The sequence below is a fragment of the Homalodisca vitripennis genome, chromosome 4, assembly GCF_021130785.1.
Source record: "Homalodisca vitripennis isolate AUS2020 chromosome 4, UT_GWSS_2.1, whole genome shotgun sequence".
Lineage (NCBI taxonomy): Eukaryota > Metazoa > Arthropoda > Insecta > Hemiptera > Cicadellidae > Homalodisca > Homalodisca vitripennis.
The window spans coordinates 59261237-59274636 of record NC_060210.1 but is presented as its reverse complement, the minus strand read 5'-3'; the positions used below and the strand labels follow the sequence as shown (position 1 = coordinate 59274636).

Sequence of the window (13400 nt, the reverse complement as noted above, 5' to 3'; positions counted from 1 at the left end):
GAATAACCATCACAGGTTACTTCTATTTATTCACAAAAATGTGCACATGCCAATTTTGTTTGAAATCCGTCTGTGCCTAATATGTCCAGGATTGTTGTAAACAAATACTGTTAACCTTCTGGGGTTTTGCCCAAAAGAGAACTTGGTTAACCCTAGATCTGTTACAATGATAAAAATATATCTGTCCATTTTATCAAAATGATAATTTGCTGAATTCAATATAACTATTATTGTTAATAAAATAGAAATAAGGAAGGTTTTTTTCATTACAAATTCTACTGAACCGCGATTAAAAGCTCACAATACTTTAACTGATCAGTTATGTTTCAGTAACGGACAAATTAGTTTAAATAACATAGTAAGACAAAAGAAAAGGTAAATGATATTTTAAACATTAATTTTATTTTAGCTTTACTGTTAAATGCTTTTAATATACCAGGTGTATATTATAAATATCAGAGTTTTAACATTTTGTAGATTTGTATATAAAACTTAACGTTATAATTTATACATCAAATCAAAGAGCAACTCAAACAACTTTGTTGTCACCTGTGTATGCGGATGCAATGTTTCCTCCGCCATCCGATAGAAAACGCTAGTAGCAAAAATGGCGACACATGAACAGAAGGCTTTTGTGTTCTGCAATTTGCAAAGACCGAATCTGTAGTAACTGTGCAACGTTCATTCCGTATAAATTTCAGTTGTGATCCTCCAAGTGATAATAACATCTGTAGATGGTATCATCAGTTTGAAGATCCTGGCTGCCTTTGCAAACGTAAGAGGATGGGACGACCAATGGTTAGTGATTAGATTGAGCGAGTGAGAGGACTTTCACAAGTAGCCCACAGAAATCAGTTTGGAAGGGTAATCGTGAATTAGGAATTCCAGTGACGACTGTTTGTAAAGTTTACAGCAACGCTTACAACTTCATCCTTATCATTTTTAGAGGCTCTAAAGCCAGCAGCGTATGATTTATGTGCCAATTTTGCAAGAAAAATGTTGCACAATGAAAATTTTCTTAATCATGTCATTTTTAGAACCAACATTTCACCTTAGTAGAGATGTGAACACTCAGAATGGGGCTCAGAAAACCCTCACGAGATGTTACAATTGAAGTGAGACTCCCCTTAACTGAACGTTTTGTGTGCCATATCTAGGTGGAAATTGTTTTGGCCTTTCCTTTTTGGAGAAAGAACTGTAACTGGTATTTCTTATCATGATGTTCTAGAACTATGGCTATTTCCTCAATTGGAAGAAGATGAACCAAACTTCATTTGGCAACAAGATGGTAAACCACCTCACTGGCATAACTCAGTACGCGATTGGTTGAACGTCACTATACCAGACTGCTAGATTGGCCACAAGGGGCCTAATGACGCTTATTGCGCATGGCCTCCATATTCACCCAACTTGACACCATGTGATTTCTACCATGTGGGGATTCATAAAGGATTGTATGTATGTGCATCCGCTACCAGTTGAAACCCGACTTCAGGAACAAGACTGAGCAGCAGTTGCTGTCCCAAGAACTGGGCCATTGACTTGATTTGTGCCATGTGACGAATGGAGCTTACATTGAACACTTGTAAGCTTATAGGTACAACTGTTTGAGTTGCTCTTTAATTTAATGTATTAGTTATAATTTTAAGTTTCATATAATAAATACTACAACATTTAAAACACCTATATTCATTTATAATCATCCGTTATTATAATCTACTATATAAAGCTGATGTTATTAGTTTACCAAGACATACATAGTTACAGTTTTTAGTTTATATTTGTGTCTGGAGATGTAATAATTAATATGGCTATTTTTTGTTGTCAATGCACCACAAAACATGGTTTTTTTATTCTATTCTATAAATAACAGGGACAATTTAATACGGATATATGCAAATATTTGTATTGAATCAATCCTTCTCACCATAGCTACGTTATGTGTAGAAGACTCGGTTGTACATACTACAAACAAATGTAATCTAGATGAAGTGGTGTTCACATTGTCCCATCAAGATTGCTCTACCATACTATGGGATTGTATCTAAAACACTGTAGTGCATCTGATGAGACAATGAGAACACCTTCTCATCTAGACTGCACTGGATAGCTGCTGAGTAGCTAGACTGAGCTCCTCAGTAGCCAGAAAGTCTTTGTTGTCGATACGATGCAAAGAGTTCTTTATAACGTTTTCATCGCCGACTTTTTATGGATCTCTTCATACAGACGTGGACTCCAGATTCCAGGAATCAATCTGTACCAGTGTTGAATTTCAGATGCTGCACTAAGCTATACGTGAAATGAATCTTAACTCAATATTCACATTGAATGAACCCTTCCCACCATAGCTACTTTATAAATACAATTTCTTGTAAATATTAATAGAAACGTATTGTACAATAGATAACAAAAGTATTTCAGTTCTTACATTTTTGCTTTTAAAGACGAAAGCCTGTAATAAAGTTCCACATGCCCTTCTGGTGAAGCTGTTTTTATTTCATTAATTAAAATCTCGGCTTTGAACCAAATTAGTTTTGTGTTGTTTTGGCTATGTTGTATAGGTGTACAAGATTAGGACTATGTTTTTCTTAATAAGAAGGCAACATTTATTCATCCCAGGTAAAGTGTCACTACATAAAACAAAGTTATTACATCAGAATGTTATAATAATGATTATTATCAACTATGAAGGTTGATTTATTTATTAGTCTACACCCCCTGTACTTCGGTATAAGGTTAGAAGTCTAAAGTTTGAAAGGGCAAGAATAAAACGTTTTTGGCCATTTGCATTTTTATTTCTGCAATACCCATTTCTTTATATATAGTAAGAAGAAATGGGTATTGCAGAAATAAAAATGGCCAAAAATGTATAATACATAATAATATTTATATATTATGATAGTATATATATGATTATATTGAGATGTAATCTCAAAACACTAAATAGTGCTAAAAACTCACTTTATTTTAAATAACAAATAAAACTCAAAAAATTGATTGCAGAAATGAATGTTATTTAATACAAAATTAGTTTGCTTTATAAACTTTTTTTAATATTAGGATGAATCAGTTAGCTTAGAAAAATATTTGCTTACCCTTGTAATAATTGCATTTGAAAAATTGTTAATATATTTATAATTGAAAGGAAATTAAAATAGATGCCAACATAAGGCTCCTAAAGTTGTGTAAAAAAGAGAGTTTTGTCTCTGGGTTGTCTTTGACAAATTAGCCCCAACACCGAACTTCACTATGCCATTTACTTGAAAATTGCTGCTAGTTTTCCTTTAAGCCAGAAATATACCTAAAATAGCATAAACACAAATTTTACTGAGGAATATTCTACTTGTCAATCCGTTAATAAACCATGACTATATACTCACACTTGTAGTCACATAAGCAAGGCAATTTTAGATCAGTAATGAGTATAACTGGTAGATTGTGAGCACTAGCCCTAAACTTTTAAAAAGCTACATATTAGTTTTGAACAGGATATTAAATATACAAAATACAAGAGTCATAAAAACATGTATAATCTGCAATCTTAATTACAAATTCATAATGAATACAACAAAAATTAACATGCAAATAACACGAAATGCTTGAAATCTGTACTAACAACAAAAATAATAATACAATATAATCCTCCATCAGATTAACTGAGTCTTATAAATTGACTAAATTATGCTCATGTTCATGGTAAAATATCATAAGTAACGTAAATTGGAATGATGAAACTCATTGCCTGTATAACATAGTAAGAGTATGTAAATAGCTGAAAATACAACTTCTGAGTATTGCTCGAACATGAACGTACAAAATAACAATGTTAAGGTTAGAGTTAATTAAGAGATCAATTTCATAAAACTATAAAAAGTTAAGTCGATCACTGAATGCCTTTTCATAAGTAGAAATTTGAATCAAATTTGTCAGTTAAGAAATAATTTTAATTTTTTCTCCAACTATGATAAATTGTGAATAAATATTTTTCATGTGTTTCGTGCAAACTGAAAAGGTATAAATCAACCTAAGACTGAAGTTATTGATTTAGCAAATTGATGAAATTATCAACTACTTTAAGGAATCTAACAGCTAGAACCAAAAGGAAAAAGCTTAGTGATGACTTCCTACAGAATTGAGATCGCATTCAGTGATCAAGATCTTCTAATCAGTCTGACACAAACTTTGAGCAAATCAGAAAATAAATGCGAAGGACAGTAATACGTACAATAGGGTATAAAAATGCGTTGTAGACAATAAAAAATGGCAATGCGAATGAAAGACACAATTACGCTTGAGCGGGTTTAGATGAGGATAACCTTAGTAAAAACTAGAGCTTAGAGAGGGAATTATTTCTGGGCAAAAATAATATGCTATGGGACACTATGAAGATAAATTTATATGTAGGGCAACTTTTTAACCCTTAAACTGGGAGTGTTAGCTCCTATGCAAGAAAACTTGATTTCAGCTGTTTTAAAATATTTCATTAAACAGTTATATAGCACTGAAAGTGTAATCTATATGTGAATTGTGATACATCATTTTTTCAGAAAGCTTATATATAAATTATTATATACAGAATATTATATTATTATTCTAATTTTATCTCTTTTTTGTAATTAAAAAAAATTAAGTTTTAAAAATTATTTGCAAGGATTTAAATTGTGTTTAACTATTGTTGAAGCAGAATCTTTTACGGGCACAATATTTATATATATATACACTTATTTCCATAAACTTTGTATTAATTAATAATAATGTATTATTTCATGCTTTACCAAAAATTCACTTTTCTGAAAGTATTTGATGTATATAATTAATTGTGTACTGCTTTAAGAAATATGAACATCAATAATTCCTAAATATAAATGAGGCAGAATTGCATTCTAATAAAAATGTCATTGTAATGGAATATTACGTTACAAAATAGATAAGTAAAAATAATCTTATTCCTTTGCTCACAATTTCCTGTTTTTACTGCAATCAATAACATAAGAATAAATTGCTTCAGATAATAATATTTTAAAACATGTTCAGGAAGTTTGTTCTATACATAAATAACATTTATTTGGAAATAAAATTAACTGAAGTAACAATATAGGCAGATTTAAACAATGTGCTGTATTTTTTGCTATTTCAGCAGATGCCATTTAAGAGTTAACTGCCTAGTTTAGTGCGCAAGGAGAGAAGATTGTGTGAAATAAATTCTCAGTGTTATTGGTGATTCTTTTTGTGTAACAGATTGCTTCTAAATTTTGAGCTTTGCATTGAAGAAGGTTAGACAGTTTTCATGTTATAGCTAACCTTTTGTTACATCAAATAAAACTGCAACTTGAAAATGCTGCTTGTAGCTGCTACCCTGAATCTAATGTTGCTTATGTTGCAATGTGGCTTAATTTGGCTCTATAGGGATTGTTGAATGGGACAGTTGATTTCTTTAATATCAATAGTTTGTACAAATTTATATATTTTGTGCAATTAGATGCATAATTTTATTGACAAATATTAGAGTGACTTGGAATTTACAATCGAATGTAATAACAGATTCATAACAACAATTATAGTTTAACAGTAATAACACGATACAACACAAAATAAATGCCTACTCTCATTGAATTTGATACAAGATTTATTTTGAGAACAAACTTCAAAGTATTTTTTTTTCAAATTAAAACAAGTGTGAATGGTTCTTAACGTTTTACATACACGACTCTCTTCACATGACCAACGCTACATAAGCTATAAAGTTCGATCTGTCGCCCTCTCTAAGCTATCAGCCAAGTATATACTATATTACTTACGCTATTTTCCTGCCTATACTAAGGCAGTTTTCTACAAAAAGCTTTACTATCAGCATAATATAATCAACTCTGTATTTGGATAATACATTTACATTTACTTAAAGTATGAGACCAATAACGGTAAAAATATCATAAGATTACAACTTATGACACATAATAAACTACTACAGCTTGCTAGCTTTAGCCATGTAATTACTGTATACCTCAAATATTCATAGATAAACATTACTAATTATTCTATTATTTATTATTTTTAAATTTACATAATTTTAATGATTAAACATTTGTTAACCAAACCGTTAAATAACTGTTGCTTTTAAAATATTTGCCATTACATTAATCTAGCCTTCATCTTATGCGTACAAATTAATCTCAACCCATAGAGGATTCAAAATATTATAATTCAAATTTCATTACCATAATTTATTCTTCTTGTGGATCATGGCTAAAGCTACACCAAACTATCATTACACTACTTCATTATAAATTTATCATATAAAAAACAATATAACCTTATCTATGGACAACAATTAAAACAAATTTAAGTAAATAAACAACACAAATACAAGAAATGGTTTTGTTCACATTGTTGGTAGAGCATTAGTTTATCATATATCATTATTTGTTCAAAAATTGATCAGCAATTTATATTTTTCATAGTTACACATTAGTTTTAGCAGTAGACTGATGGTAGAGAATTTTTTAAGTCATACGAAAAGGTTCCAACAAATGGAATTCACTTAAGATTTGTTTTGTTTTTTCTATCTACAATTTTATTGCACACAGATTGCAAAATTTTATTCTCAATACAAATGTTATTTAAAATAATCTCATTGCAAAGATATTACTATATACCCATACCTTTCCTATATAGGTTTTTCATGTCTATTCAAAATAATCTTGAGTTTCTCAAAGCATTAACATTGTAATATTATTTACTTCTGTGATTCGATACTTAGTTTAACAATATAAACCCTGTTTATTTTTCCAAGTAGATGGAGATAAACTAAGGCTCTTTTGATTAAAAAGAAAATGAACAAAATGTAACCTATAAATCTTTCTATCAACAAGTGGTTTACAACAAAATCATTTCAATTATTTAAATCACAGAAGTTGCACTAGCAAAAAAGAGATCAATGTTTGTCAAAACAATCCTATGTACACACTAATTACAACAGATGGAACAACCTAGCTTTGTTCCATTATGTAGTCTAGAATGTTTAAACCTTAATAACTCTGCTTAGAAGAAATTGGCTGTATACAGCTTAAATAACCATGTTTATTATATGTGGTATTTTGAACTGTTGTAGGATTTGGAAAGTTGTCTAATTTGAAACAGTCAAAATCTGAAACTTCTATGAAGCCTAGCTATATATATATATATATATATATATATATATATATATATATATATATATATATATATATATATATATATAATGAGTTGAATAACTACGCAAATGAAAACATCAATTTATGTAACGAGTGACATGCTACAAACCCTTTCTTCTAAGGAGGAAGTAAGATTTAAAACTGTTAAACCCCCATTAAGTTCATTTACTCCCATATTCCATTTAATTTAAATATTTAGGCTTTTCGGCATTTTCTTAATGACCCATTTTCTACCTCTGGAGATTGTTTATTATGACAACATATCAGACAAATTTCACTACAACACCAATATTAACAACCACATAGATTTTAAAATATACTAAAAATACTGAAAATTATTATAAGAATAAAAATATTTTGAAAATTCTTGTTCAATATTAGCACTTTACTATGAGCACAAAAATTTACAATTACACTAACGCTAACAATGCACATTTCATGAAAGACCTTTGTTGTAGGCAGTAGTAAATGTGTATAAATAGTTTCATCAACATTTATTTCAATATTCCAAAACTAAAAGGTAAGAATATTTGTGAGATTTTATGCTAACACTAGCTTTATGAGACCAACAGAAAAATAAAATAAAATGCAACCAATGAACACACCTGATTAAAAAAATGAAGTGTCTATATTTCAGACACAAAAAGCGAATGTAAGAATGGTTGTTTTGAGTTTTAATGTGTAATAAAAACATTTAGTTGTGTATAAATAACCAGAGTAACACTTTATAACATTATTTTCATTATTTATATGATTATTGCCATTCAAAATGCATAAATTATCACATTAGCTTTATTTCTGGCATTAAAAAAACATCTAACCACGAATACCAATTAATGGCAGATTAAACAGCACCTTTTGAAAATAAAGAAAACTTGTTGACTTTTGTTGATAAGTCATAAAAAAGTGCTTGACATGAGAAACGGAGAATGCTCATATACAGAATTTCATAGAAAACTCTACACCACAACTTAACAAAACCATGCAACAATACTTACAAAGTAAAACAACACACCTGTTTAAGAAAATCTAGACCATTGATTCACAAAAAAAATATATGAACTATAACTTATTAATGAAAACTTAAATAACACTCTCTACTTTATTGCTTGAATATTAGAAGAATCAAAATGGCAGGTGTGTTCAATGCTTGATAAACCTTATTACACATATTCGAGCTTAAGGTTCCAGTGGAGGCAGAGGTGATCAATCTCCGCTAGAGATTCAGAAGTTTCATTACTGAAAGAAGACGATGCCTCGGAAGTCTGCAAAAAAATAAAAATGCTGAAGAAAAGAGTGGATGCAATTTCTAAACAAATTAATCAGTGTTTTTGCCAAATAATCTGAACACGTTCACTACATCAGCGTTTTTCCAAACTTTTTTATTTGCCCAATTTGTCAAATTTTTCAATAATAATGGTAAAAAACTATAATAGGTTTTTTACGTCAAACGTCTAAGTATAACGAGAACGGTATGGGGATTTCGCAATCTTGCACAAAAATCATTATTTCATTATGATTTTTCAATTTTTCTCCGTGCACCCCATTGGGTACCTAAATTATATATTAATTTACCTTAAAAATCAAGCAATCGTGCACCCGCAGGGTATTTATTTAAGTGCGGGATCAAATTTAATAAACCATCAAGACAGACACAATGAAACACAATAATGGAATGCATAGCACAGCGTGTACCCCATCAGGTGCACGACACACTTTACAAAAGCCCAGTGTATACCAGATCGGGTACACAACAGCAGTTGTGAAAGATCGCATGTATCCGATGGGGTATACGTTATCGTAAACATTTTAATAGTTTTTCAACAGTATTCTTCATTAGTCATGAACTTTACCTCTATTGGCTGTGTGTTCAGGATGAACATATATGAACCTTTTTACAACTGAAAATTTGAGATTTTTTCATGCCTAAAAGACAGTTGATTTTTACCAAAATTGTAATGGTTTAAGTGGGAAATTGTACATACAAAACTGATATACTGGGAATGCAATTATCTAAAATGTGCTCTATAAAGACATAATTAACTTAAGTTTAATGTTTGCATTGCATATATGGAGAACACTCGACATTAGCAATGACGGACGTGAACGGAAGTGCGGTACCACACAATGGCGCTTATCCACCGCCAATTCTAGACATTAAATGTTTCTCCTGCGTTCAATTCTCGTCTCGTTGTCATTGCTGTGTAATAGAACGCAAAACTTTTTGGTGTTACTTGGTTAACCCTTTGAGCCCCAGCCGCCGGTATATCGTCGGTAAATTTCACTGTCTAAAAACCCCAGGCCGACGATATTCCGGCGGTAAAAATAGTGTGAGAAACCCCAGCCGACGATATGTCGTCGGCATGATATAAGTTATTATAAATGGCTCTTAAGTGTTTAATTTTAGCGACACCAGTGGTTTTAGAACTTATAATTTTATTTTCATACATATACAATATGATTACATGGTCAAATGTTACTAAATAATATTTACATTACTCCTAAAGAAAGAGTAAGAAGATCAGCTGTTACTAAGAACAACATCTGCATCTGCTGTGACATTGTTTACGTTTAGTAGACTGTGTTGATGTTCATTAGTTTGTGTGAGTAGACAGTTATATTATTGTTTCGGTACTTTCAGTATGAAATATTGTTTTTATTTTGTAAATAATGGGTGACTCAAACCGATACTTTGGGATTATACCGACCACAACAGTATGAAGAACACAAAAATATAAATTTATAGAAACAAACATGATAGAACGAAAAAACAACTCCGTAATTACAAAATTACAAACTTACAAGCATTTCCAGGTATTGTGATCGGTATTGTTGTCGCTGTTATCTTATCTTTCTCGAGAATCCCGATTACGGCAGGCCGCGCGGCATCACATGATTTGCAAGGTACATAATTGCCTTTCCATTAAAATTCAATTTATATTTCTGATCAGCCCCTCTAGAATTTGGTATTTTACTGATAGGTGCTATCTCGAGGGATGTTTTTCTTTCGTTGACATCAGCGCGGGTGCTGCCGAAGCCCGCGCTGATGACGAGGCACTCGCATTTTGGGTGGCGGAATGTGATCAAGAATAAAAACAAGTTTTGAGTGTTTTTTCAATAAAGAGTTTAGTTTTAGTTTGGTAATGTTTGTTTTTGTTGAATTTTTGTGTTTGGAGAAATGTAGAGGTAAAACACGGAAGTACAACAAAGCGACGTGACTCTGCAATCACGTTATCTACTAGATCGCTCGACTTTGACCTCTGTCTGAGGATGGGGAGGGGTTTGCGATAAGACAATTCCTGTTTTATATTACCGAAATATTGTTCTACGCTAATCTAGTAATCAGTAGAAGCGAAATGTCAAATAACGATTCATGTCTGGGTGTGGTCGGTATAATCCCAAAGCACCCTCAAACCTAGCAGAACATTCAAGTGACATTGACAGACAATTGAATATTGACTTTTCAGATGACGATTCAGTATTATCTGATATTTTTGACGATGATAGTGACCTTGATCCGACGTATGATCCTAAATATGATAGTGACAATGGCAGAAATGTAGGCCTATTTAGTGCTAAAGACTTGACACCTGAGATACCATCTACATCAGCTCAGAATAATGTTACACAACCTAGGCCTAGTACGTCACAGGTTTTGTGTCATTAAAAAAAATATTTTACGAAATATTTATTATTGAACTAATCTGTCTGAAATTTTTTTTCCATGTTTGCAATAACATGACAAATGAAATAAAATTATTTCCCACAGGTTAATTGTTCCTTGTTTTATTTCTAAAAAATGTTAAATGTAACTTTTTTCTTTTTTTTAGTTTGCACATATGCGTTATTTTACATATATAAAAGTACACAAACATTTTTTAGCCCTTATTGAATTTTTTATTTGTAAAGTATCTTATTTCAAACATTTTAATGTATTATTTAGGTCATTAGGTAGTATATTAGAGATGGTATGATTTTTCAAATGAAATCGTACAAAATCACTGAAAAGGCCTTGGGGTTTTTAGACAGTTACTTGCAAAACTAGACTTGGTAAAAATTTGCACAAACTATATTTTTAGGTCCGGGGCTCAAAGGGTTAAAATCCAAATGATATTCTGGTGTACTAAAAAAAATGGGCTGCATCTCTTATCAAACCACCAAAGATATTATTCAACAAACCGAACTCTTAAGCCTGTTTATAGGGTGAACAGTGCACATTTTAGGCCTGTGCTATCTATCTAACACATGTCATTTCAAAATACTATTGTCAATCAAGAATAAGAGTTGAACAACTGTTTGTATGGCGGTCGCTACCGCTCTGCCGCTGTACCGCATTTCCCGGTTTTCCAGTTGGGTGGCTACCCTGTTAATTAATTTATTTTTTTACATATTATTTATGTTCGTATTAATATTGTGAAATAGCACAAACTCAAAGGTATTACATCAATTTCTGTCAAATCAAAATAACATCAGTGCTTATAAGAATATGGCCTTAAAAACAGTAATTATTTTCATATTATTTCATATTATGATGATATTATTACCTGGTCTAAGGTGCTTGAACATCAAGGTTTCTTTTTGAAGAAGAACTTTCGGATGAGGGTGGAAACGGTCTGGGGCACCTGCTTCTGCTGATGCTGCCAGGGATATAGATCACTAAAGCTCTCGTAATCCAGAGCAACTTTCTGTGCCACCATCAACAGTAGAGTATACAGATCATGAGAGTTCGCTTCCTGCTCCAGCACATCACATAGACTTTGTATGAACCAGGTGCCCTTTTGGGGATTACGCCAAGAATAGAAACCTGTAAGAAATTTTCATCCTGTTACTCAAAATGTCGTGGGTCGAAGGATTCCACAACACAGGTGCAAGTTGTGAAAAAGGCTCCAACTCCAGCAAAGTTACAGATGCTCTAGATAAACCAATTGCTCTTTAGGAGCTTTGGTAGGAATAGAACCCTGCAAAATATTCATTATGTCACACTTCTAGGTTATTACTATATTCCAAAGAAGCAACAGTAGCTGACTGTGTCAGAGTGTGACAGTACATCTCCTTTAATATAATCACAGGAACAGGTACATATATAATGAAAATTAAATTCTACAAGAGATTTACATATCACTCAAGAACAAGAGCCAGGATAATAAATACAGAGATTTTAGATGAACCATGTAACATTCTAGAACTATGCCAAGAGGAGAACCTGCAAAATATTCATTTAAAACAAGCTGTTATACAAATCAATCATAGCTGTCAATAACATTCTTCGTAACAGGCACCTTTGTTCCTTCAAGACAAGCATCTTTGAGGATACGAGCACGTTTCCCATCAATCTTTTCCTCTTTTATTTCGATCATATACCCATTTGCTCTTTTTATCTGGCTGTAAATGTAAACAAACCACTGAAGTAATCATTAGTAAGTCAGTCGAAATAAATTTTATGATTAGCCTAACCTTCAGCAGTGCTGTAGGCAATAAGGAAGTCAGCCATGGCAGGTATCTTGTAGGTCTGTCCTGAATCACTATCCACCTGACTTCTCCTCACCAGCTGGACACCTCCATCCAATTTTTCTCCCCGGCAAGCCTACAAAAATTTATCATAAATTGAGTGGTCAAGGTTAACATAACATATTGACAATGAAAAGCTTACTCTCTAAGATTTCCGTATCAATCAAACTGTATTAATAATTTTATTTCGAGAGGTTTCCCCTAAATCAAGTAAGAAACACATTTTGAACAAATGCATTGTTAATAGGCTTCACTATGGTTGCATACAAAATGTTAAGTCTATAGCTGTTTTCATTTTCAAGATATCCTGTTGACAGATAGACAAAAACATAGAAAATATATTGTTAAATCCCCCGCCAGACAAAAGAGAAATTTTGTCAGCCTATTGAGTGACAGGCTTCAAGGAGGTTCAGTCAAATTCCATAGTTGGACCTTCATCATATCATAGACCTCATTCCTGTTTTTTTTAAATTAAGTTTCATACAAAATGTCAAGTATACAGACAAAATCTTTCTCGAGACATCTTGCCACATTTTTGTTCATTACATTCGGTTTAATTGTAGTGTTCAAGTAATAAAAAGTTAGTGAGCTAGGAAGAGTACTACAATGAAAGGGTGCACTGAAATCAAGACTTGTCCCAGACTTTTAAGACTAACTTCCCACTCTATTATCTTTTTTGTTTAACTCTATGAATAAAAATAT

The 13400-nt window shown here is 31.8% G+C and overlaps 1 protein-coding gene across 2 annotated transcripts in view; it reads right to left on the bottom strand.

The window, feature by feature from the left end:
• Window positions 1–3514: 3514 nt before the first annotated feature.
• Window positions 3515–13400, bottom strand: part of LOC124359346 (caspase-1-like) — a 125811-nt gene continuing 115925 nt past the window's right edge. For both annotated transcript variants that reach the window (XM_046812018.1, XM_046812019.1), the window contains 3 exons: window positions 12645–12774; window positions 11735–11994; window positions 3515–8455 (listed from right to left, as the gene is read on the bottom strand). In XM_046812018.1, coding sequence (XP_046667974.1) covers window positions 11756–11994; window positions 12645–12774 — 369 coding nt within the window. In that variant the 3' untranslated portion in view covers window positions 3515–8455; window positions 11735–11755. The remainder of the gene's footprint in view (window positions 8456–11734; window positions 11995–12644; window positions 12775–13400) is intronic.